General features: G+C 41.6%; 1 protein-coding gene across 5 annotated transcripts; it reads left to right on the forward strand.

Moving 5' to 3' along the window:
* Window positions 1–1,566: 1,566 nt before the first annotated feature.
* Window positions 1,567–24,091, forward strand: ZNF383 (zinc finger protein 383). 5 transcript variants are annotated; one of them, XM_012436475.3, is made up of 5 exons: window positions 1,567–1,788; window positions 7,891–7,944; window positions 14,457–14,583; window positions 14,883–14,978; window positions 20,994–24,091. In XM_012436475.3, exons 2-5 carry the CDS (start codon window positions 7,936–7,938, stop codon window positions 22,187–22,189), a joined length of 1,428 nt encoding a protein of 475 aa, XP_012291898.2. In that variant the 5' UTR covers window positions 1,567–1,788; window positions 7,891–7,935; the 3' UTR covers window positions 22,190–24,091. The 5 variants fall into 5 exon arrangements, with proteins under 5 accessions (XP_012291898.2, XP_012291907.2, XP_064237445.1 ...); XM_012436484.3 differs by lacking the exon at window positions 1,567–1,788 and adding an exon at window positions 1,882–1,935; XM_064381375.1 differs by lacking the exon at window positions 1,567–1,788 and adding an exon at window positions 2,017–3,061.
* The last annotated feature ends 1,935 nt before the right edge of the window (window positions 24,092–26,026 follow it).

The following is a 26,026-nucleotide window of genomic DNA, read 5'->3' on the forward strand; positions in this document are numbered from 1 at the left end:
AACACAAGTCTGCCTCTGGCCATCTCTTCCCACATTTCCCAATATAAATGAAAGCATATGTTTACAAAAACACTTGTATACAAATGCTTATATTAATTGTATTCATATTAGCCAATCTGGAAACAACTCAAATATGCATAAACAGGTGAACAGATGTACAATTTCAGATACATTCATAAAATGAAATGCTCTTCAGAAATCATATATAGAGACTAATATAGAAAACAGCATAAATTTCAAAAACATCATGCTGAGAGAGAGAAGCCAGGCCAAACAAATGCACCTGTGATCAACTCTAGATAAGTAGGATAAACCTATAGTGACAGAAGAAGGTAAATCAATAGATGCCTGATGTGGGGATGGGGAGGTGGGGATTGACTTAACAAGGTCATAGGGAAATTTGTGGCGGGGACTGTGGTGAATAAAAATATTCTATATCCGGCTGGGCGCGGTGGCTCACGTTTGTAATCCCAGCACTTTGGGAGGCCGAGGCGGACGGATCACGAGGTCAGGAGTTTGAGACCAGTCTAGCCAACACAGCAAAACCCCCTCTCTACTAAAAATACAAAAATTAGCCGGTTGTGGTGGCGGGCACCTGTAATCCTAGCTACTCGGGAGGCTGAGGCAGGAGAATCGCTTTAACCTGGGAAGTGGAAGTTACAGTGAGCCAAGATTGTGCCACTGCACTCTAGCCTGGGTGACAGAGCTAGACTCTGTCTCAAAACACACACACACACACACACACACACACACACACACATTCTATATCCAGTAACACAAAGAATAAATGCTTGAGGGTTAGAGACTCTATTTTACATGATATATTATGCGTTGCATGCCTGTATCAAAACATCTCATGTACCCCATAAATATATACCTACTATGAATCCACAAAAATTTAGATAAAAAGCTTAAATTTTAAAAAAATTTTAATAAATGTTCTGTATCCTGATTATGATGGTGGTGACAAGGATTTAGACATTTGTTGAAACTCATCAAGCAGTTCACTTAAAATAAGCGCGTTTTATTACATTTAAATTATGCTTCAGTAAAGTTGATTTTTCAAAAATAGGCACACATATATTTATAAATTATATAATTTACAAACCATAACATTAGCTCATTTATGGTGTACCATTCAATTATTTTTAGTGCATTCGGAGTTGTGTAAACATTATTATCTAATTCAAGAAGCTTTGCATTACCCCAAAAAGGAACCTTTTATCTATTAGTAATCACTCAGTTCCCCCAATCCTGCTAGTCCTAAAAAACTAATTTACTCCTTGTCCGTAGATTTGCCTATTTTAAATATTTCATACAAATGGAATCATAGTATGTGGCTCATTCACGGATGAAGGCAAAAATGAGGATTTAATCAGTCTAGCATTCTCAGAGTGGGTTATAACGCCTAGAAGAGCCCGGGACCCTGGGTGCGCTCTGCACAGTGGGTCGGCTCGGGGCAAAAAGTCGTTGAAACGATCTCCTTCCACTAGCCCCGGCGCTTCACCCTTTTTGGCTCCAGACTACAGTTCCCAGAATCCATGCGGCTCTAATCAACGTCCGGCCCGAAGCGGCGACCTTTTCCTGTTTCTCAAGGAACTCCCTGGGGTTGGCTGGTACCATGAAGGAAGATTGTCTTCAGGGTGCAGGGCCAGCGTCCTATGGCAGTTTCACTCTGAGCCTGTATCTGAATCACGGAGACGCGGGGTAGCCGTTCGGAGTGGGGAGCAGGGATGTCCCCGAGCTGTGCAGCGGCAGGAACCCGAAGAACTGGACGCCATCTTCTCGGTGCGGTACTACTCTGGACTGCATTTCCCAGAGGCCCCCCGAGTCCAGGGCAGCCCCTTCATTTGCCTGCTGGACCCTAGGCCTCCAGGGTAGGGGAAGCGCGCGGTGAGCGGCCTGGGTCGTTGCGGGCTCGGCTCGGGTCCGCAGGTGCGTGCCTGGGAGTTTGAAGGGACTGACCAGGCTGGTCTGGAGTGTCGGACGTGTATGAGTCGGGCTGGTAGAGGGATGGTGGGGAGGCGGGCGCGAGGCGTGGGCTTCTGTGTGTGAGTGTGATCGAGTGTGACGTTATGTGACTGTGCCTCGCTGTGTGCGCGGGTGTGATTGTATATCCTCGTTGTAGTTGTGTGATTGTAACAATGTAAGGCTGTGTGTGTAGGTGTGACTGTCCCATGGTGGGACTGTGATTGTGTGTGACTGTGTAACTTTCCGTGACATTGTGGAGGGTGTGTGTGGAGAAAATCTGATGATGAAGACTGTAACTGTGTTATTCTGAGGGGTGCGTTTGTAATTGTGTTTGTATGACTATTAGCAGCACTAAGTGTACTAGATGCCTCACTAAGTGACATTGTGAGAATATGAGAGTGTGACCCTGTAACTTTATGTGGCATTGTGTCTCTATGGTTGGCAAGTGCGTGTAATTGTGCTGGGGTGACAATATGTGTCCTAACGATCATTGTGTTATTTTGCATGTGTGATTGTGTGTAGTGCCTAATAGGGGTCCTGGGAAGGGGAGAACTGTAACTTTGTGTGGCTCAGTAGTGAGTGTGGTATTGTGACTATCTGTAGCACTCTGGTTTTGAATGGTGCTATGTTTGAGGGGTCTGTAAACATGCAGGTGTGACTGTGTATCCTCAGGGTAGATGTGGGACAGTGATTGTGCCACTGTAATATAGTGTTATTATTTGGGTGAGGTGTGCCTGTGGAGGTGTATGTGGGTTCCTGTGGTGAGTGGGTGACTGCAGCATTGGGTATGGGGTGCTTGTGACTGTCTTTGTGACTCCAGCTCTCCCTGTGAGGTCAGAACAGATTCTCATGCAGAGCAGAGACGTCACTCCTTTGGTACCAAGAATGCTCAGGACAGCCTACACGTCCCCTATCCCTCCTTCTCTTCACAGATAGTAGATATAGATCCAGAATGACCTCTGATCTGGTCAGTCTGGGCCACAAGAAAGGCCTGGCATCTCAATTCCCTTCTTCTTCTTCAGCTCTGCCCTCCTCAGAGAGTTACCCAGAGGAGGAAAGAAGAATGGCTGTTGACTAAACCAAATACAAGGTGCATTAGATTTCTTTTTTGCTTCTCTTCTCTGGATAGTCGTGGTTAACATAGAGTCAACAGTGACCTGGTTCTTAGAAGTTTCTATTCAAGAAAATGATGAGAAGCTTTGGAGTGGACATAGAGATCCCAGTAGTCTCTCTCTCTCTCTCTTTTTTTTCTGAGTCTTGCACTGTTGCCCAGGCTGGAGTGCGGTGGCATGATCTCAGCTCACTGCAACCTCCATGTCCTGAGTTCAAGCAATTCTCCTGCCTCAGCCTCCCAAGTCTCTGGGAATACAGGTGCCCACCACCATGCCCAGATAATTTTTGTATTTTTAGTAGAGACGAGGTTTCACCATGTTGACCGGGCTGCTCTTGAACTCCTGACCTTGTGATCTACCTGCCTCGGCCTCCCAAAGTGCTGGGATGACAGGCGTGAGTTACTGTGCCTGGCCCCATTAGTCTCTTTTACTTCTTTCTATAAAATATTCACTTACTTTTTTTTTTTTCCAGAGACAGGGTTTCACCATGTTGGTCAGGTTGGTCTTTCCTGACTTCAGGTGATCCGCCCGCCTTGGCCTCCCAAAGTGCTGGGATTACAGGCGTGAGCCACCGCGCCCAGCCAAAATATTCACTTATTAATTTAGAAAATAGAACAGTTTTCCCAGTGTAGTAAAGTTTTGCCTTTTTAAACACATGTACACTCCCCCTTCTCTGTCTCACACACACCCACACACACTGATTATTTTAAATAATTTGGAAAATACGGAGTTACAAAGAGCAAAAGTAAATCTACTACCCAGAAATTACCCCTGTTAATATTTTGATCTGTTTTCTTCTAGTAAGTTTCCTATGCACGTATAACATACATTACTTTCAAGATTGGAATCTTACAGCATTCACCATTTCATATCTTGTATTTACACTAAAAATTATGTATGGTTCTTATATTTGGTTTTCTTTTCTTTTTGTTTGAGACTGGGTCTTGCTCTGTCATCCAGACTGGAGTGCAGTGGCACGATCTTGGCTCACCACAACCTCCACGTCCTGGATTCAAGCAATTCTCCTGACTCAGCCTCCTGAGTAGCTGGGATTACAGGCATGTGCCACCACACCCGGTTACTTATATATTTTTAGTAGAGATGGGGTTTCTCCATGTTGGTCAGGCTGATCTCGAACTCCCGACCTCAGGTGATCTGCCCGCCTGGACCTCCCAAAGTGCTGGGATTACAGGTGTGAGCCACCGCACCCGGCTGCAATTTATTCTTTGAGCCACTGGGTATTTATGAATACATTGCTTAAATTCCTGACTTAGCATAATGTCCTCAGGGTTCAAACATGTTGTAGCATGTGACAGGACTTAATTTTTTGTTGTTATTTGTTATTTGTTTTAATATGCTTTATTTTTTAGGGTACCTTTAGGTTCACAGTAAAATTGAGCAGAAGGTACAGAGATTTTCCGTATCCTCCCACACATGTATGGTCTCCCCCATCGTCAACATCCCCCACCAGAGTGATACTCTATTACAACTAATGAACGCACATGGACACTTATCACTTAGAGTCTGTAGTTTACATTAGAGTTCACTCCTGGTGTTATACATCTGTGGGTTTGGATAAATGTATAGTGACATGTGCCTGCCATTATGATGTCATCCATATTAATTCCATTGCTCTAAAAAGCCTCTGTGACCTGACGGATCATCCCTCCCTTCTTGTCAATTCCTAATCTAATCTTTTTATTGTCTCCATAGTTTTTGCCTTTTCCAGAATGTTGAAATTATACAGTATGTAGTCTTTTTGGATTGGTTTCTTTCACTTAGTAATGTGCATTTAAGTTTCCTAAGCTGTTGATCATGAGGCTGAGTCCCTTTTTGTACTTCATCAGACATGTAAGTTTCTTTTTTTTTTTTTTTTTTTTTTTTTTTTGAGACGGAGTTTCGCTCGTTACCCAGGCTGGAGTGCAATGGCGCGATCTCGGCTCACCGCAACCTCCGCCTCCTGGGTTCAGGCAATTCTCCTGCCTCAGCCTCCTGAGTAGCTGGGATTACAGGCACACGCCACCATGCGCAGCTAATTGTTTGTATTAGTAGAGATGGGGTTTCACCGTGTTGACCAGGATGGTCTCGATCTCTTGACCTCGTGATCCACCCGCCTCGGCCTCCCAAAGTGCTGGGATTACAGGCTTGGGCCACTGTGCCTGGCCCAGTTTCTATTTTTAATATAGATTTTAATTTTTGTAAGTCAGTTCAGTTATTGGACAAGATTTGTGCTTTAAATTTTTTCATGGTCTGCAGTTTCATTACAACTCATTCCCCTGTTATGAAGATACATTGACCTGGGTTAATGGTATTTTTAAATTGTACTTATTTATTTATTTTTTGAGATGGAGTCTCACTTTGTTGCCAGGCTGGAATGTAGTGGCGCATCTCGGCTCACTGCAACCTCTGCCTCCCAGGTTCAAGTCATTCTCCTGCCTCAGCCTCCCAAGTAGCTGGGACGACAGGTGTGCACCACCATATCAGCTAATTTTTGTATTTTTAGTGGAGACAGGGTTTCACCCTGTTGGCCAGGATGGTTTCGATCTGTTGACCTTGTGATCCACCCACCATGGCCCTCCAAAGTGCTGGAATTCCAGGCATGAGCCACTGCGCCCGGCCAGGTATTTTTTTTTAAACTTAAGTCTTTATTAATATCACTGTAATTATTAGGGGTTTAAAATATTAATAGGATGTTTACTTCCTAGGTGATAACGAATTGAGTATGCAATAAGCTCTCATTTGGGATATTTGGCTAATTTGTTATTTTATTATATCCCATTTCTGCTTGGTTTGTGTGTGTCTACTGACTAACTGCAGTGAATCCCTTTATCTTGGGATATTGTGTGAGGCCACTGTTGAGATGGGTCCTTCTGGTTTTGATACAGTTTTTCCTTTTTCTGGGACTAACTGGCTCTTTTCTTTCTTTTTTTTTTTTTTGAGACGGAGTCGCACTCTGTAGGCCAGGCTGGAGTGCAGTGGTGCGATCTCAGCTCACTGCAACCTCCGCCTCTTGGGTCCCGGTTCAAGCAATTCTCCTGCCTCAGCGCCCCCGAGTAGCTGGGATTACAGGCACGTGCCACCATGCCCAGCTAATTTTTGTATTTTTAGTAGAGATGGGGTTTCACCATGTTGGCCAGGCTGGTCTTCAACTCTGACCTCATGATCCGCCTGGCTTGGCCTCCGAAAGTGCTGGGATTACAGGCGTGAGCCACCGTGCCTAGGCCTAACTGGCTTTTTCAAAGTTCCCAGAGTTTATTCTTTTTATCTCAGGTAGATGGACAAGCAGCTAATACTAGAACTATAAAAAATAGGATGAGGAAAAACATATATAATCGCTCCCTAATTATTGTATGTAAAAAAGAAAAATGTTTTATTCACCCACCTCTTTTTGTGCACTTTGTAACAATTTTTTTTTTTTTTTTGAGACAGAGTCTTGCTCTGTTGCCAGGCTGGAATGCAGTGGCACAATCTCGGCTCACTGCAACTTCCGCCTCTTGGGTTCAAGAGATTCTTCCGCCTTAGCCTCCAGTGTAGCTGGGACTACAGGCACGTGCCACCACGCCTGGCTAATTTTTCTATTTTTAGTAGAGATGGGGTTTCACCATGTTGGCCAGGATGGTCTCGATCTCTTGACCTCGTGATCTGCCCACCTTGGCCTCCCAAAATGCTGGGATTACAAGCGCCCGGCCAACAATTTTTTTCTTACGTATTAGTAGGGACTTAGAGCATTTCACAGACTATTTCAGTTGACTGATAGCTGTTGAAGACTGCATCATAGCCTGGAGGAGTGGCAGAAGTATTCTGTTTATTGTTGTGTAAGTGTTCAGTAATTGGCTAATGGGATCCCTTTTTAGGAGACTCTTAAAAGGAGACCTAGTCCTTTCAGCACAGATATTTTTGAAGACAGCCTCACCTTTTGGCAACAGCAGAGGGTTGTATTTCTTTTTTTTTTTTCAAGTCAGAGTCTCACCTTGTCACCTAGGCTGGAGTGCAATGGTATGATCTCGGCTCACTGCAGCCTCTGCCTCCCAGGTTCAAGGGATTCTTGTGCCTCAGCCTCCCAAGTAGCTGGGATTATAGGCATATATACATGTATATATGTATATATGTATATGTATGTATATATGTGTATGTATGAATGTATGTATTTATGTGTGTGTATATATATATAGTTTTTTTTAAAATAAAACAGAGCTAGAAGAATGAGTGCTTCCTGCACCCGTGTATTTAGGGGTGGGTGCGGGTGTTGTGTGTGTGTGTGTTCGTGGTGACGGAAGTTGAATTTCTTGAGGTTGAGAAAGAAAAACACTTGATTAGGGAAGTGTTCGGTTTTTATGATCTGAGTGCACTGTGTTCCTGGCCAAAGGGCACCGTTTAGGTGAATCTGGATTGGGGACCTGAGGGCTGCAATGGAGGTTGTGGTAGCTCAGTCTTGGGTCATAGTAGGTCAGTAGCTCAGGGCAGGTCATAGTAGCTTAATTGTGGGTTCAGAGCAGCGTCACTGAGGTGGGACAAGGTCTGGCCTGAATTCCTTGGCTAAGGCAGGAACTTAGGTAGTTTGCATGAGGGAGAATGAATCTGGGTCCTTGTCTTCCCTTGGATCCAGCTACCCAGGATCCATCTTGCTGCAGCTAAAGCCTGGGGTTTGTAGGGTTGAGGAAGGAGTAGGATTTGTTCTATATTCCCACTAACTAGAGTTATATCTTAAGACCAAGAAGTATGGAGGTAGTTTCCTCCGGCCTCCAGTGTGATTTCTAGAGGGTTTTACTTCCCAGTCCTGCAATCTCAGAATGCTATCATTTTTCAGGAGAACGGCCCCAGGGAGGACTAACCATCTGCAATACTGAAAGCCATGACTGAGGTGAGTTGATGCTTTTTCTTGCCTTCATGAGCATTTGTTTTTCTTATCCTGACATTTCTGGCTAACGGGATCCCCCTTCAGGATCCTGGTCCCCATTTCCTCTTAGCTAGATAATCCTATACCATCTCTAAATATTCCTTTTATTTTTTAAAATCAACTCGGATTAATATTTTCATTCTGTAAATACCTGAGTTGAAACTTTTTCCCAAGGATTATGATAGGGGATGAATTATCTCAAGGAAGCAAGAATGGATTTGTAAAATGAACTTATTCTGTCTGGACCATTATTTGATGAGTTGAAGGTATGAATTACTGAGCTGGGAATATAGGAAAGCCAAGATTATCTCTACAGAGTAGGATTCTCCAGTAAGCTAGGATGAAGTGTGCTGTTGGTAGCTCCAAATGTTGGATTGTTGCAAGATCTCCTGGTTTATGCAGCTTTGGGGATCACAGGGCTGATGACTCATACAGATATCTGCAATTGTGTTAGGGCATCCTGGCGAGAAGTCCAATTTGAGGCTGAATAGGAAGTTTGGGTTGTAAGGAATTTCTGTGAATCGTCAAGTTTTCTTTATCTCAGAATTAAGGATAGTGAAAATGGATGTTTACAATGGTTCAGCCAATGCATAAGTTGTTTAGATCACACTGTCAGAGCTCAGAAGAACCTTTTAAGTCGTATCCAGTAATATCTATATTGTAGAAAATTCCACTACCAGAAAAACAATTATTAAAGAATTTGTAAAAGGCCAGGCGCGGTGGCTGACACCTGTAATCAATCTCAGCACTTTGTTAGGCCGAGGTGGCTGAATCACCTGAGGTCAGGAGTTTGAGACTAGGCTGGCCAACATGGTGAAACCCTGTCTCTACTAAAAATAAAAATAAAAAATAAATTAGCCGGGCGTGGTGGCACACACCTGTGATTCCAGCTTCTCAGGAAGCTGAAGCAGGAGAATCACGTGAACCTGGGAGGCAGAGGTTGCAGTGAGCCGAGATCGAGCCATTGCACTCCTGCCTGGGTAACAGAGTGAGACTCTGTCTTAAAAAAAAAAAAATTTGTAAATAGGAGATAATTCTTACAATAGAAAGCCACAAGAATTAACCAGAGTTTTTGAGAAACTTATATGCTGTTTCAGAGAGACTGCTATTTTAAAATGTATTTGTCAATTTTTACCTGTTACAAATTCAGTAAGTGTTAAAAGAGTAGGGCCTTACCCTGTTACTTTGTCCTACTCCCTAAAGGCAGGTACCCTCGTCTCTTTTAGCTAATTCCGATGGAATTTACCCCATATTTTTAATATTCCTATGTCGCTATTCCCTGACAAATCAATTTTAGACAATTTCTGGTTCTTTCCTCACAAGCCCTATGTGAATTTAGATTTGCTGTATTGCACTTTCTTCCCCACCGCAGAGTTGTGTCACAGTTTTGTCTAAATCAATGAAATATAAGTGCTTAGGATCTTGCAGATAATTCTGTTGCAAGTATTTTCCACCACCACCCTTAAGGAAAAGTTTATTATGGAAAAGTTCAGACACAAAAAATTAAATTCATCTGGCCGAGTGTGGTGGCTCATGCCTGTAATCTCAGCACTTTGGGAGGCCGAGGCAGGTGGATCACCTGCGATCAGGAGTTCAAGACCAGCCTGGCCAACACGGTGAAACCCTTCTCTGCTAAAAATACAAAAAATTAGCTGGGTATGGTGGCGGGCACCTATAATCCCAGGTACTCAGGAGGCTGAGACAGGAGAATCGCTTGATATGGGGAGGCGGAGATTGTAGTGAGCCGAGATTGCGCCATTGCACTCCAGCCTGGGCAACAAGAGCAAAACTCTCTCAAAAACAAACAAACAAACAAAAAAGACAGGCTTAGTGGCACATGCCTGTAGTTGCAACTACTCGGGAGGCTGAGGCAGGAGAATCACTTGAACCAAGGAGGCAGAGATTGAAGTTAGCTGAGATCACACCACTGCACTCCAGCCTAGATGACAGTGTGAGACTCCGTCTCAAAAAAAAAAAAGAAAAAATAAATTAGTCTTACTAACGTAGATGTTCACTACCAGCTTCAATGCTTATCAGCTCAGGGTTCATCTTGTTTCACCCATACACATCCATACACACTCCTGCCTTCACTGCCATAAGTTGGATTATTTTGAAGCAAATAGAAATTGGTATATATCTCTAAAGGATAAGGATTTAAAAATTATATATAACCATTATGTCATTATTTTATATAAAAAATTAAAGATATGTTTTCTAATATCGTTTTGTTCAAATTTCCATAACTACCTCATTTTTGTAAGCATTTATTTGAATGAGAATCCAGATAAAGACTGTGTATTGCAGTAGTTGATGACTACGTCTCTCAAGTCTCTTACTTTGTAGGTACTCCTTCTATCTGTTCTTTCTCTGCAGTTTTTTGTTGTTAAATAAAAAACAACCTGGTTCATTTTTCCACTGTCTGGATTTTGCTGATTGCATCTCTGTGGTATTATTTAAGTGTTTCATAAAAATTCATAGTTAGGTATAAAGGCTTTGTCAGATTCAGTTGTGATTTTTGTTATGACGAATATTTCATGGCTGGGTGTGGTGTCTCACACCTGTAATCCCAGCACTTTGGGAGGCTGAGGTAGAGGATCACTTGAGCCCAGGAGTTTAAGACCAGCCTGAGCAACACAGTGAGACCCCATCTTTACAAAAACTAGAAAAACTAATCAGGTATAATGTTGTGTGCCTATTGTCCCAGCTACTTGGGAGGCTGAGGTGGGAAGATAGCCTGAGTCCAGGACTTCTAGGTTGCAGTAAGCTATGATCACCTTACTGCACTCCAGCCTGGACAACAGAGTGAGACTCTGTCTCAAAAAAACAAAAAGGCTGGGTGCAGTGGCTCATGACTGTAATCCCAGTACTTTGGGAGGCCAAGGTGGGCGGATCACTTGAGGTCAGGAGTTTGAGACCAGCCTGGCCAACATGGTGAAACCCTGTCCCTACTAAGAATACAAAAATTAGCCAGGCTTGGTGGTGCGCACCTGTAGTCCCAGCTACTGGGGAGGCTGAGTCAGGAGAATTGCTTGAACCCAGGAGGCTGAGGTTGCAGTGGGCCAAGATCATGCCATGCACTCCAGCCTGGGTGACAGAGTGAGACTCCATTTCAAATATAAATAAATAAATAAAATAACTTTACATATATCTTTTCTGTAGCTTGGATTGATGCTCTAAGATCACATGGGGGTAGTTTTTAATATATTAGATGAAGGACAGCTTTGGACATAACACAGACTGAGAGAGTTGGGAGTTTTCGCATCAGGCACAAGCAAATAAATTATAGTTGTGTTGCACCAGATCATGTAGCTGCTGTGTAACATGACCTTAAGCAGTCTTGCTTCATATGATGAGCAAAAAGGGAAGATTTATCAATAGGATAGAGATTTAAGACATTCCCTCACTACCCCTTGCATTGTTAGGTATGTCTTTTAGCAAAATCATGAAGACCTATTTTCTCCCTTAATAAAGGAGAAAAACTGATGGCTTGAGAAATTTTTCTTTTCTTTTCAATTTTATGATTTTTTCAGAAGTTGTAACAATATTATTACTGACTTTTTACTTATTTGATAAACATTAACTATTTTTGTTTTGGTCAGATAAATTATTGACAAAACTAATAAGTTTTTTATTATAAGTAGAACATTTTCTTTTTTCCTCAAAAATCTTTTTTTTTTTTTAACCTATGTCTATATAGCTAACTAGTAGACAAGAGAATTACCTCATCTTTTTTTGGTTGTTTTTTGAGATGGAGTTTTGCTCTTCTGGCCCAGGCTGGAGCGCAATGGTGTGATCTGACCTCACCACAGCCTCCACCTCCCTGGTTCAAGCGATTCTCCTGCCTAAGCCTCCCAAGTAGCTGTGATTACAGGCATGCACAACCATGCTCAGCTAATTTTATTTTATTATTGTTATTATTTTTATTTTTAGTAGAGATGGGGTTTCTCTATGTTGGTCAGGCTAGTCTCTAACTCCCGATCTCAAGTGATCCGCCTGCCTTGACCTCCCAAAGTGCTGGGATTATAGGTGTGAGCCACCACACTCAGCTCTTATTTTGGTTTTATACTAATAAAACATACCTTGGAAACTCAAAAAAAAAAAAAAAACACCCATAAAGTCATGATGCATAATTTTATTAGGATGCACGTTGTATCTGATTATCTTTCTTTTTGTAATATTACCAGTTATTGATAATTTTTAGATTCATTCATTAATTCATTAGAGGTTACAAATGACATTTTAACATTTTAATTCTGTCATTCTTCCTTCATAGAATAAGTGGAATACTTCTTTTTTTTTTTTTTTTTTTTGAGGCGGAGTTTCTCTCGTTACCCAGGCTGGAGTGCAATGGCGCCATCACAGCTCACTACAACCTCCGCTTCCTGGATTCAGGCAATTCTCCTGCCTCAGCCTCCTGAGTAGCTGGGATTACAGGCACGCGCCACCATGCCCAGCTAATTTTTTGTATTAGTAGAGACGGGGTTTCACCATGTTGACCAGGATGGTCTCGATCTCTTGACCTCGTGATCCACCCGCCTCGGCCTCCCAAAGTGCTGGGATTACAGGCTTGAGCGACCGCGCCCGGCCAGGAATACTTCTATCTATAATGTAAAACTTTCCCTCATCATTTGTTTGGTACCCTGAAGGACAGTTCATATAGGAAAGAATGTTTGATTCCTTCCATTTAATTACCAGTTTTCCAAATAATGAGTTGGCTTCTTAGACTCGTCTAAAAGTGACCAATAATGTTTTAAAATATTGTTGTGAATTAGTGGATTAAACATTTTTAATATGATCAGTCCATTGCAGTTATCCTTATAATTTGATGCAGCCAATCCAAGTGAACACTTATTATTATTTTCTATAATGCTGTTGTATTATATATTCTTTTATTTTTTAAATCCTCTTGATTTCTCTGCAGAAAAGAGGGAAATTTATCAAAAGCAATGAGAAGTTTCCTTGAAAGATTATTATCTTGTCACATTTCCATACAGTTCAAGACCCGCCTCTTACATCTTCCTACAGTTTGGGATTTGTTTTTAATCCCTTGGGAAATGTCCTAACAGGACTTTGGCATATCTTTGTTCCAGTGTCTACATTGGGGAGGGGAAGAAGCTTTTTTTTATTAAATTAAATACACATCTATCTTATTAAATTTTGTTTCATTAGTTGCTAATGAAACAACAATACAAATAAATTATCTAACTATCTAAATACCACATTTTCTCTAGATTTCCCCCAAAATGTCCCTCATCTCCCTGTAATGTTACATAATATTTCTAGTATCTTCATTTTGTTAGTTTTGTAATGTCACTGTCAAGACAGAATTATGTGATGGCTTAAGACAACTTTTGTAAGATTTTTAAGCAGTAAATTTAAAAATTGTCTTACAAAAGAAATAATTGGATGTGCAAGTTGTAACAGTGTCGGCCACTGGAGCATCTGCAAGTTGGCTCCTAGTCTTATCAGCATGATCCTAATAGTTTTTGGTATAACAAGACGTTCAGACCCATCCTGTCCGTTTCTTGAAATCAGCTCTTTCCCCAAATAACCTTGGTTTCTTTGCTTTGAAAATAATACTTAGAAACCACAATCTAGGCCCAGCACGGTGGCTAACACCTGTAATCCCAACACTTTGGGAGGCCGAGGTGGGCAGATCACCTGAGGTCAGGAATTTGAGATCTGCCTGTCCAACATAGTGAAACCCATCTCTACTGAAAATACAAAAATTAGCCAGGCGTGGTGGCACATGCCTGTAATCCCAGCTACTCAGGAGGCTGAGGCAGGAGAATTGCTTGAACCTGGTAGGTGGAGGTTGCAGTGAGCTGAGATTGTGCCACTGCAGTCCAGCCTGTGCGACAAAAGTGAAATTCCGTCCGAAAAACGAAAAAAAAGAAAAGAAATTGCAATCTAGACACTAGGGATGCTCGTTGCTACTGGATTAGTCATTGTTTCTAGGCCTTTTCAATGGACAGAGTCAGGAATTTATTTAATGTAAAATAAACTCACTACTCTTGCATCTATTTCTGAGATCTAAAGATACAGGTTCTCATTGACACCAATATAATTACTCATTTTTTTTTTTTTTTTTTTTTTTTTTGAGACGGAGTATCGCTCTTGTTACCCAGGCTGGAGTGCAATGGCATGATCTCGGCTCACCGCAACCTCCGCCTCCTGGGTTCAGGCAATTCTCCTGCCTCAGTCTCCTGAGTAGCTGGGATTACAGGCACGCATCACCATGCCCAGCTAATTTTTGTAATTTTAGTAGAGACGGGGTTTCACCATGTTGATCAGTATGGTCTCGATCCCTTGACCTCGTGATCCACCTGCCTCCGCCTCCCAAAGTGCTGGGATTACAGGCGTGAGCCACCGCGCCCGGCTTAATTACTCATTTTATATTACCCCATAATACAAGCACAGTAGTCTCTGAGATATTTCTTATATTACACAAATAATACATATGCTTATTGTTTCAGGGATCAGTGATGTTCAGTGATGTGTCCATAGACTTCTCTCAGGAGGAGTGGGACTGCCTGGACCCTGTTCAGAGGGACTTATACAGGGATGTGATGCTGGAGAACTACAGCAATCTGGTTTCAATGGGTAAGGGCATCCATACCACTGATTCACAGTTCTCCTCCGGAATGTCTGCTTCTTCCACAGTGAATTTCTCAGCTGCTTTTCAACTTACTAGCTGAATTTCTACTCTTTATTACCAAACAAATGGTTTGAGCTGAAATGAAAAGGAAGAGTAGGAAACTGGAAGCTCCAGTGGGCTGTGGTTGAAGCTTCGTCATCTTTCTTTGGCAGTTCCTGTAGTGGCATCTCTTCCTTGATCATCGAGGGACTAGATCAGATTGACCCACAGCATAACCATGTTCCATATGTTTTCTTGTGAGCAGGACTTTACACTCCTAAGCCTCAAGTGATCTCCTTGTTGGAACAAGGGAAAGAGCCCTGGATGGTTGGCAGAGAGCTTACAAGAGGCCTGTGTTCAGGTAAGTGAGAAATGACTGGACAGGAGAAAGGCATTACTGGTAATAACTCAGTTGGTCAGGGAGGAAACAGCACCTTTGAGATGTTATCTCCGAAGCTCCCATCAAGAAACTAGGGCCATGGAGAAAATAAGTCCTTTTAGCATAGTTGTTAAATAATCTGTTTTACCCTTTTTCTCTGTTACTACTCTTTCTGCTATTGATCTCCAACACTCCTCTTAGTTTCAAGCAGAAGGTACCTTTCACTTCCTTCCAAGAAAACCCTCTTTTACCCATATTTTAGATTCAGCTGCTTGCTAGCTTTTTTTTTTTTTTTGAGATGGAGTCTCACTCCTGTTGCCCAAGCTGGAGTACAGTGGCGGGATCTCAGCTCACTGCAACCTCCACCTCCTGAGGTCAAGCAATTCTCCTTCCTCAGCCTCCGTAGTAGCTGGGATTACAGGCATGTGCCACCATGCCCAGCTAATTTTTGTATTTTAATAGAGACAGGGTTTTGCCATGTTGGCCAGGCTCGTCTTGAACTCCTGACCTCAGGTGATCTACTTCCCTTGGCCTCCCAAAGTGCTGGGATTACAGGTATGAGCCACGGGTCCGGCTGCTTGCTAGCTTTTTTTTAACTCTCTGTTTCTCTTCTTTTTTCTTTTCTTTTTTTAAGCGTCTGGCTCTGTCACCCAGGCTGGAGTGCAGTTACATGATCATAACTCACTGTTATGATCAAACTTCTGGGCTTAAGCAGTCCCCCTATCTCAGCCTTCCACGTAGCGGGGACTATAGGCACATGCCACCGTGCCTGGCTAATTCCTTTTCTTCCTCTTCTGCATTTTTTAGACTTGTGCAGGTGTTTTCTACTACCACTCCCCAAAATAATATAATTGTGTCTGTATACGCACATGTGAATACACACACACCCCCCTTGCCCAGGTACCACTGGTCTTCATTATAGCTGCCTGTCAGTTACCTGTTTTATCAGATTGTCTTCAATGTTTTCTTTATCAAACTTTTTTTTTTTTGAAATGGAGTCTCACCCTTTTGCCTAGGCTGGAGTGCAGAGGTGAGATCTCGGCTCACTGCAACCTCTGTCTCCTGGGTTCAAGCGATTCCCCTGCCTCAGCCTTCTGAGTAGCTGGGACTACAGGCACATGCCACCATGCCTGGCTAAGTTTCTATTTTTAGTAGAGACGGTTTTATGCTGTTAGCCAGGGTATTCTCAATCCCCTGACCTTGTGATCTGCCCGCCTTGGTCTCCCAAAGTGCTAGGATTACAGGTGTGAGCCACTGCTCCCAGCCTTGACCTTCTTTTCATTTCCTGGTTTGTGTAAGGGAATCTTACAGGTGCTACAGTTTGCTAATTTTGTTACCTTTACGATCTCAAGGTCCAAAAGTGGTGCTAAAAATATATATATATGTATATATATATGACTTTCACAAAGTAGAATAGTATAAAAGAGAAATGAGATAAGGAGTTTAGTAGAAAGTCAGAAGCTAACTATGTAGAAGTGGAATTAATCCATACCGAAATCGTAGGTGGAGCCTTGACAGTGACTGCAGTCACCATGTAGAGAGACACTGTTGGGGCCAAGATAGAAAAAAAGGATCTTCTGTGCCTATATTAAAACGGAAGAGGTGGCAGACAAGGGGAGATTTGGGATGAAGGAGGAGAACCAGAAGAGTACTCACGAGCACTACTGTGTACCAAACACTGGTCCAAGGGCTGGGACTTCAGTTAGAATCAAGGCATTCTAAAACTCTGCACTTCTGAAGCCTACATTCTAGAGGGTAAGAGAGAAAATGTGTTAGTCCGTTTTGTGCTGTTACGACAGGATACCTCACACTGAGTCAGTTATAAAGAACAGAAATTTATTTTCTCATAGATCTGGAGGCTAAGAATTCTGAAATCAAGGCACTGGCATCTGATGAGGGCCTTCTTGCATTTTCATGTGGCAGAAGGTAGTAGGGCAAGACAGCCAACTCCTTCCGTCAAGCCCCTTTATAAGGGCACCCAAACCCGTTCATGAGGGACAGGTCCTCAAAGCTTCATCTTCTCTGAAAGGCCCCACCTCTTTTTTTTGAAATTTTTTCTTTTTCCTCTTTTTTTGAGACAGGGTTTCACTCTGTCACCCAGGCTGGAGTGCAGCGGCACAATCATGGCCCACCACAGCCTCAACCTCGCAGGCTCAGGTGATCCTCCCATCTCAGCCTCCCAAGTAGCTGGGACCTCAGGCAGATGCCACCACGCCCAGCTAATTTTTGTATTTTTTGTAGAGACAGGATTTCGCCTTGTTGCCAGGCTGGTCTCTTAACTTCTGGGCTCAAGCGATCCACCCACCTTGGCCTCCCAAAGTACTAGGATTACAGACTTGAGCCAGTCTGCCTGGCCCCCACCTCTTAATACTATCACATTGGCAAGAGCTGAATTTTGAAAGAGAGACTTTCAAACCATAGCAGAAAATAAATATATGTCAAGTATATATATGGTAGCATGACATTGATATTAGATAATACAGTTAATGTATAATATATAAATATACTTTTAGAATTACATATCATTTATATTTATATAATATTAACTAATACATTGGCATAGTGTAAATAATAGATATCATATATTAATACGTCATATTTCTATGTTATTATTTGTATGTGTGTATATAAAATGTCAGGTGGTGGGTAATAAGTACCATGAAGGGAGGCTAGAGAGGGCCTCTCTGATGAGGTGTTCTTTTAGTAAAGACCGGAAGAAGTGAAAGAACAGGTAATATAAATATCTCCCGGAAGAGATTTAGGCACAGGGAACAGAAAGAACCAAAGTACTCGAGTTCAGAGCTTGAATGAGCCAAGTGGGAATTGTAGAAGAGATCGGGAAAGGCTTACGAGCGTTTGCATGCTGGGTGCAGGTCAGGGCGGGAGGTGGATATACCTGTTGATGATTCTGGGTCTTGTGGGCCTTGAATTCTATTCTGAATGAAGTATAAATCCATTGAATGATTTAGCAGAGTGACATGATCATGTTTGTAAAGGATCATGTTTGCTCAAGAGTTCATGTGACTCTGGCATCAATGGAAATCACAGATACATTCATATTCCTTTACTGTTTTTGTAGGCATATTGAAATATTTATGCTCATTATTACTTCAGAATTAATGTAGTACTAAGCTTGCCACTAGGTCTTGTTTAATGTTCTACTAAAGAAGAAAACTCCAGGCAGAGAGAAGAATCCCTGTGAAGGCTCTGTTGGGGAGAAGCTTGGTGTGTTTGAAGGACTAAAAGCCAGTGTTGGTGGGCCCCATGATCAAGTGGGAATGGAATGTGAGTGAGGGTTAGACAGACAGGCAGAAACCACAGCATTCAGCCTTTGCAGGAGATTGTGAGGAGTTTGGACTTTGAGCAGTGGAAGCCTAAGCCAAGTGATATTATTCCCAGAATAGATTAGAGGGTGAGGGAGCTTGGTGGGGAGACTGGTTGAGGAGGCTCCTTCACTGGTCTGGGAAAGAGTTGATTCCGCTTTGGAAGATGACATTGCCACTGGAAGACAGAAGAGGACAGTTTTGAAAACTTACTTGGGCATTTAACTAGATGAAAGTTACCGAAAAATTAGATAGAGGTAGGAGGAAAAAGATTGTGTTGGAATGAATTCTCTGTTCCTGTTTTGATCTACTCCAATAGGCTTCATTTTAATGTCTTCAAACTATTTAATTTGCCTAATATCCCCATTTTTATAAGAAATTCTTTCATAATGATACCTATCAAATACTGAATACTTCACTTGAAAACATTTATATGCATTTTCCTGTATCCTCCCCCAGTAATCATGAGGTAAGGATTATTGCCCTTTTACAGATTAAGAAATGGTGATTTAGAGGTTAAATAATTGCTTGTGAGCCCACAGCGATTAAGTATTAGAATTGGCAGTCAGCTCTTAATCAATCTGCTTCTGATTCCTGTTACCTTTCCATGGCAATATGTTGTATTGCGTCTTAATTTCTATCTTCCTTAAACTTTAGCTGCCTTCTCTCTCTTTCACTGTGGTGGTACATGAGCAAATCTCCTCCCCTCTAAGATCAGCATCTCAAAATTCCAAGGCAAACAATATTTCCCTTGAATCCCCAGCACATAAAATATTCTGAGTTTCCCTATCTGTCACTTACAAACTTACATCAGCTTAGTTTAATACATTAGACTTACATCTGGCTCTTTCCTCATGTGAATAACCTGATGTTACCACTTCCTTTTTTTTTTTTTTTCTTGAGATGGAGTCTCACTCTGTCGCCCAGCTGGAGTGCAGTGGTATGATCTCAGCTTACTGCAGCCTCTGCCTCCTGGGTTCAAGTGGTTGTCCTGCTTCAGCCTCCCTAGGAGCTGGAATTACAGGCATGTGCCACCATGCCCAGCTAATTTTTGTATTTTTAGTAGAGATAGTGTTTTGCCATGTTGGCCAGGCTGGTCTGAAGTTCCTGACCTCAGATGATCCACCCGCCTCGACCTCCCAAAGTGCTGGGATTACTGGCGTGAGCTACCGTGTCCAGCTACCGCTTTCAAATTGTATCCACTGTATCCTTTATTACAGAGCTTATTTTGTTTCCACCCTAACTGGGTATACTACAGTTCACCTCTGCTGCTATTCAGAATTAGCGTAGACCTCACAGTCTCCCATAGTACTGTCCTCACTTCAGATGCCAGCTACAAGTCTTGGGAGTCCTGGGCAACCTTCAGGTCAGCCAACTAACAGCAATAAATTAAGAAGTTTCCAAGTTCGCAGATTCAGTAATTTGTTAGAATGACTCATAGAAATCAGGAAAACTGTATTTAAAGCTATAGTTTTATTATAAAGGGTACATACTTGGGCAAGATCTGGAACTGGACAGAGTTTCCGTGCCCTCTCCCTGTGGAGTCAGTTTGTCACACTCCCAGCATGTCAGTGCGTTTACCAACCAGAAAACTCCACTGAGTTTACTGCCTAGCATTTTTATTGAGGTTTTATTATACGGGCACAATTGATTAAATCCTTGGCAACTCAGTCTCTAGCCTCTCTCCCCTTCTTGGAGGTCAGGCAGCTGAAAGTCCCAACCCTCATTTTTTTTTTCTTTCTTTTTGAGACAGAGTCTCACTCTGTCACCAGGCTGGAGTGCAGTGGCGCAATCTCACTGCAGCCTGTGCTTTCTGGGTTCAAGCGATTCTCCTGCCTCAGCCTCCCTAGTAGCTGAGACTACAGGCACGTGCTGCCACACCCAGCTAATTTTTGTATTTTTAGTAGAAACGGGTTTCACCATGTTGGCCAGGAGGGTCTTGATCTTTTGACCTCGTGATCCACCTGCGTCGGCCTCCCAAACTGCTGGGATTACAGGTGTGCCCGAAAGTCTCAGCCCTCTCATCATAAGCTAGTGTTTCTGGTAATCAGATCCCACCCTGAAGCTTTCTTAGGGCCCACTATGAATTACCTTATTAGCATAACAAAGACCCCTGCTCAGAAATTCCAAGTGTTTTTGAAGCTCTGTGTGGGGCTATATTATACCTCAGAGCCAAAGAATCTTCCCCACATGAATTTATTTCTCTCAGGAGACCTTTAATGGAGGCTAGAAAATGATCCAGTTCATGTTATGCATATTGTCTGATATACTTATCTCTTATATACACACACGCGTACTTATATAGATACATGTATATCATATATATGTATATAAGTAGATTTACATGCATAGATATGGCTAGTCATGTTTTAATATGGAAAATAGCCCAACCATTGTATATTTACCAGCCTTTCCAGATGATTCTGATCCACATCCGTGTTTGAGTATCATTGTAGTAACTTATTTGTATAGTTACCTTCCTCTGATTCCTGCATTATCTTACTCATTTCTGCTTCTTTCTTGTCCACTTTTTCAGATTACACAGATATCCTGCGAACCCTGTGTCATTTACGTAGTAGATACTATTCTCACTTAAATTTTTCCATTTCTATTATAAAAGTTTGACTTTTCACAAATAGGAAGAAAGAACATTGATCATTTTATTTTCTTTCAGATCTGGAATCAATGTGTGAAACCAAGTTATTGTCCCTAAAGAAGGAAGTTTATGAAATAGAATTATGCCAGAGGGAGATAATGGGACTTACAAAGTATGGCCTTGAGTACTCCAGTTTTGGAGATGTTTTGGAATATAGAAGCCACCTTGCAAAACAACTGGGATATCAAAATGGGCATTTCAGTCAAGAAATATTCACTCCTGAATACATGCCCACATTTATTCAACAGACATTCCTTACTCTCCATCAAATAATTAATGATGAACACAGACCCTATGAATGTAAGAAATGTGGAAAGGCCTTTAGTCAGAACTCACAATTTATTCAACATCAGAGAATTCATATTGGTGAAAAATCTTATGAATGTAAAGAGTGTGGGAAATTCTTTAGTTGTGGTTCACACGTTACTCGGCATCTGAAAATTCATACTGGTGAAAAACCCTTTGAATGCAAGGAATGTGGAAAGGCCTTCAGTTGTAGCTCATACCTTTCTCAACATCAGAGAATCCATACCGGTAAGAAACCCTATGAATGTAAGGAATGTGGGAAGGCCTTTAGTTATTGCTCAAATCTTATTGACCATCAGCGAATTCACACTGGTGAAAAGCCTTATGAATGTAAAGTATGTGGGAAAGCCTTTACTAAGAGCTCACAACTTTTTCAACATGTGCGAATTCATACAGGTGAGAAACCCTATGAATGTAAGGAATGTGGGAAAGCCTTTACCCAGAGCTCAAAGCTTGTTCAACATCAGAGAATTCATACTGGTGAGAAACCCTATGAGTGCAAGGAATGTGGCAAAGCCTTTAGTAGTGGCTCAGCACTTACTAATCATCAAAGAATTCACACTGGTGAGAAACCCTATGATTGTAAGGAATGTGGGAAGGCTTTTACTCAGAGCTCACAGCTTCGTCAGCATCAGAGAATTCACGCTGGTGAGAAACCCTTTGAATGTCTTGAATGCGGGAAGGCGTTTACTCAGAACTCACAACTTTTCCAACATCAGAGAATTCATACGGATGAAAAACCATATGAATGTAATGAATGTGGAAAGGCCTTTAATAAATGCTCAAACCTTACTCGACATCTGAGAATTCACAGTGGTGAAAAGCCCTATAACTGTAAGGAATGTGGGAAGGCTTTTAGTAGTGGCTCAGATCTCATTCGCCATCAGGGAATTCATGCTAATGAATAATAAAGCTCCTGTCACCTTCCTCATATTTTAAACCAAAATTCACATCTAAGAGTTACCCTCTTTCACAATTTTTTATAACTTTGCATTTAAATTTTGTATTCAAATGTATTTCCAAGTTATAAATTCAGAGTCTAAATTGGGATTCCCTCTCCCCTGGCCCTCCATCGTATACCAATGCTGCTGTTCTGTGGTTCTTTCTTTCATTGTTTGCTTCTGCTTTCTTGGTGGTGCATTATACTCTTGTTTATATTTGCTTGTGTTTTTAGTGCTATCTCTTCTGATCTGTGTATTTGTGTTTGCACTAGTATCACGCTGTTTGAATTGTGTTACCTTTAATATTTTTAAATTCTTTGTGAGTTATAACTTTGAAGTCAGTGTTAATCTTAGTTTTATTTTGCAAATTTCCACTTTTAGTTATTAAGCCAAAAATCACAAAAAATTACAAACTAAAAAGCAAAAAATAATTGTAATCACACTTATAGATGGCTACTCTCAATTTGGTAGAGAAAATCCTGCTGTACTTTGCTTTTTCAGAAAGTATAATTATGATATGTGTGCTGTACCTTTAACTGCTTTTATCATGCCAAAAAATTCATGAGTGCCATTTCAATAAACAGAGATTTTTATTATTTTCATGACATACTTAATGACTTTAAAATGACTTTTCATGTTATGGTTACCTTGAAATTTTTGCAGCTATAAAAGCTGACTTCCTTATTATGACCCAAAATTTATCGTTGGACGCTTGTTTTTACTTTTAAAACATTTGTTGTAATTGCTAAAATTATCCAAATTTTCTTCTTGTGAACTGTTTTGTTCCTTTACATCAAACCTAATCCCAGTGCCACACTAGAAACTAATCACTGTTATGAAAGTGTTGTTTATCAATCCAGATATGAAATATTTTTATTTTTATTTTTTTTAAATGGAGTCTCACTCTGTTGCCCAGGCTGGCGTGCTGTGGTGCGATATTGGCTCACCACAACCTCCACCTCCCAGGTTCAAGCAGTTTTCCTGCCTCAGCCTCCCAAGTAGCTGGGACTACAGGCATGCACCACCATGCTTGGCCAATTTTTGTATTTTTAGTAGAGACAGTGTTTCACTATGTTGGCTAAGCTGGTCTTGAACTCTTGACCTTGTCATCTGCCTGTCTCGGCTTCCCAAAGGCTGGGATTACAGGTGTGAGTGACCGCACCGGCCTGATATTTTTTCTTATAGATGTTAGTGGTGTTTTAAAAAATTATGTCTAGGTATATATAATCAGGCTGTATGTATTGGTTTGCTGTGAGGAATCAATGAATAATAAATGTATAGTGCTTCAAACTTTTATTAGGTTTAGTAAAAGTTTTCCACTATTATCAGTGATATGCTCATAAGTTTCTTAAGATTTATGGAAATGATTTTAACCATGTTGTTTACCTTTGGCAAATTTATAATTCATAGTGGAAAAAGAGAAACATTTGTAATGAGTATAACAAAGCCTTTCCCCATCATTATTATTCAGCATGGAATTTTAAAAGGAAAAAAAAAAGTACGTGTGAATAGTCTTTGTTCAGATTTCATCTTTTATGCTACATAAAGAATACCAGTCTGAGGCCGGGCACAGTGGCTCACACCTGTAATAGTAGCACTTTGGGAGGCCAAGGTAGGTGGATCACTTGAGGTCAGGAGTTTGAGACCAGCCTGGCCAAAATGGTGGTGAAACCCCATCTCTACTAAAAATACAAAATAAATTAGCCAGGCGTGGTATTGCATGCATATAATCCTAGCTACTCGGGAGGCTGAGGTGGGAGGATTGCTTGAACTTGGGAGGTGGAAGTTACAGTGAGCTGAGATTGTGCCACTGCACACTCCAGACTGGGTGACAGAGTGAAACTCTGTCTTAAAAAAAAAAAAAAAGAATACCAGTCTGAAACCCTGTAAATATGATGCATAGTAGAAAACACAGGTCTCAAAAAACCAGAAAGAGATTATAACAGTTTTTCTAATATTTCCCCCCAAAAAGCAGAAAACATACTGGCCACATTATTTGACCAGAAGAAGCAGTACAATAGGATAGCCATCAAATATATGATTATTAATTCAATATTCCCTCTTAATATGGGTTAAGGAATAAATCCCTAATATATACATTATTTTTCACTTTTTATTTTTATTTATTTATTTATTTTTTGAGGCGGAGTTTTGCTGTTGTTACCCAGACTGGAGTGCAATGGCGCGATCTCGGCTCACCACAACCTCCGCCTCCTGGGTTCAGGCAATTCTCTTGCCTCAGCCTCCCGAGTAGCTGGGATTACAGGCGCGCACCACCATGCCCAGCTAATTTTTGTATTTTTAGTAGAGACGGAGTTTCACTTTGTTGACCAGGATGGTCTCGATCTCTTGACCTCGTGATCCACCCGCCTCAGCCTCCCAAAGTGCTGGGATTATAGGCGTGAGCCACCGCGCCCGGCCCTTTATTTATTTTTTTTTTTGAGAGGGAGTCTTGCTCTGTCTCTCAGGCTGGAGTGCAGTGGCGCAATCTTGGCTCACTGCAACATCCACCTCCTGGGTTCAAGCGAGTCTCCTGCCTCAGCCTCCCGAGTAGCTGGGATTACAGGCACCCGCCACCATGCTAGACTAATTTTTGTATTTTGGTAGAAACGGTGTTTCACTAGGTCAAGCTGGTCTTGAACTCCTCCTGACCTCAAATGGTCTGCTGGCCACAGCCTCCCAAAGTGTTAGGATTACAGACGTGAGCCACCATGCCCGGCCCCTAATATATACATTACTTAAAGGTCCATGAAAATGAAAACAATTGAAAAGCTGTATTGGAAGTTTTGTTACCTAATATCCATCCATATATTGTAATACTAGGAAGAGCAAATAAAATATAAAACCCAGGGAACTAAAACAAGCTGAAATGAACTGTGGGAGAAGGAGGTATTATATTTATTTTATTTTATTTTTTTGAGACCAAGTCTCTCTCTTGTTGCCCAGGCTGGAGTGCAATGGCACGATCTCGGCTCACCACAACCTCCACCTCCAGGGTTCAAGCAGTTCTGCCTCAGCCTCCCAAGTAGTTAGGATTAAAGGCGTGCACCACCACGCCTGGCTAGGTATTATTTTAAAAGGCAGAAATAACTGAAAGAAAAAAACTGGATCTAAATAAAATACAAAATTTGATATTTGGTGGAAGAGAAATAAAGAGACAAACTTTAGTGATTCCAGAGGTGAAATAAGAATGACAAATAATATTGTAAATGAGAAACTGAAATGACTCTCTCTCATACGTGTGTGTGTGTGTATATATATATATATATATATATATATATATATATTTTTTTTTTTTTTTTTTTTTTTTGAGACAAAGTCTCACTCTGTCGCCCAGGCTGGAATGCAGTGGCATGATCTCTCCTCACTGCAACCTCTGACTCCCGGGGTTCAAGCAATTATCCTACCTCAGCCTCCTGAGTAGCTGGTATTACAGGCATGCACCGCCATGCCCAGCTAATTTTTTTGTATTTTTAGTAGAGATGAGGTTTTTTCATATTGGCCAGGCTAGTCTTGAACTCCCGACCTCAGGTGATCCGCCTGCCTCGGCATCCAAAAGTGCTGGTATGACAGGTGTGAGCCATCACACCTGGCCGAAAAGACTATGTATTAAAACTTAAAAGAACTCTATCATTTGGGGTAATGAAAATGTGGAATGGGTAGAAATTGTTTGGTTCATATACTACAGACCACTCAGCTGTACACTTTACAAGGGTGAATATTATGCTGTGTGAATTTTATCTCAATTTAAAAACTTAAGGCTGGGTGCAGTGGCTCATGCCTGTAATCCCAGCACTTTGGGAG

This window comes from Aotus nancymaae, unplaced genomic scaffold (assembly GCF_030222135.1).
Source record: "Aotus nancymaae isolate 86718 unplaced genomic scaffold, 86718_ANA_hifiasm-v0.15.2.pri h1tg000028l, whole genome shotgun sequence".
Taxonomy (NCBI): Eukaryota; Metazoa; Chordata; class Mammalia; order Primates; family Aotidae; genus Aotus; species Aotus nancymaae.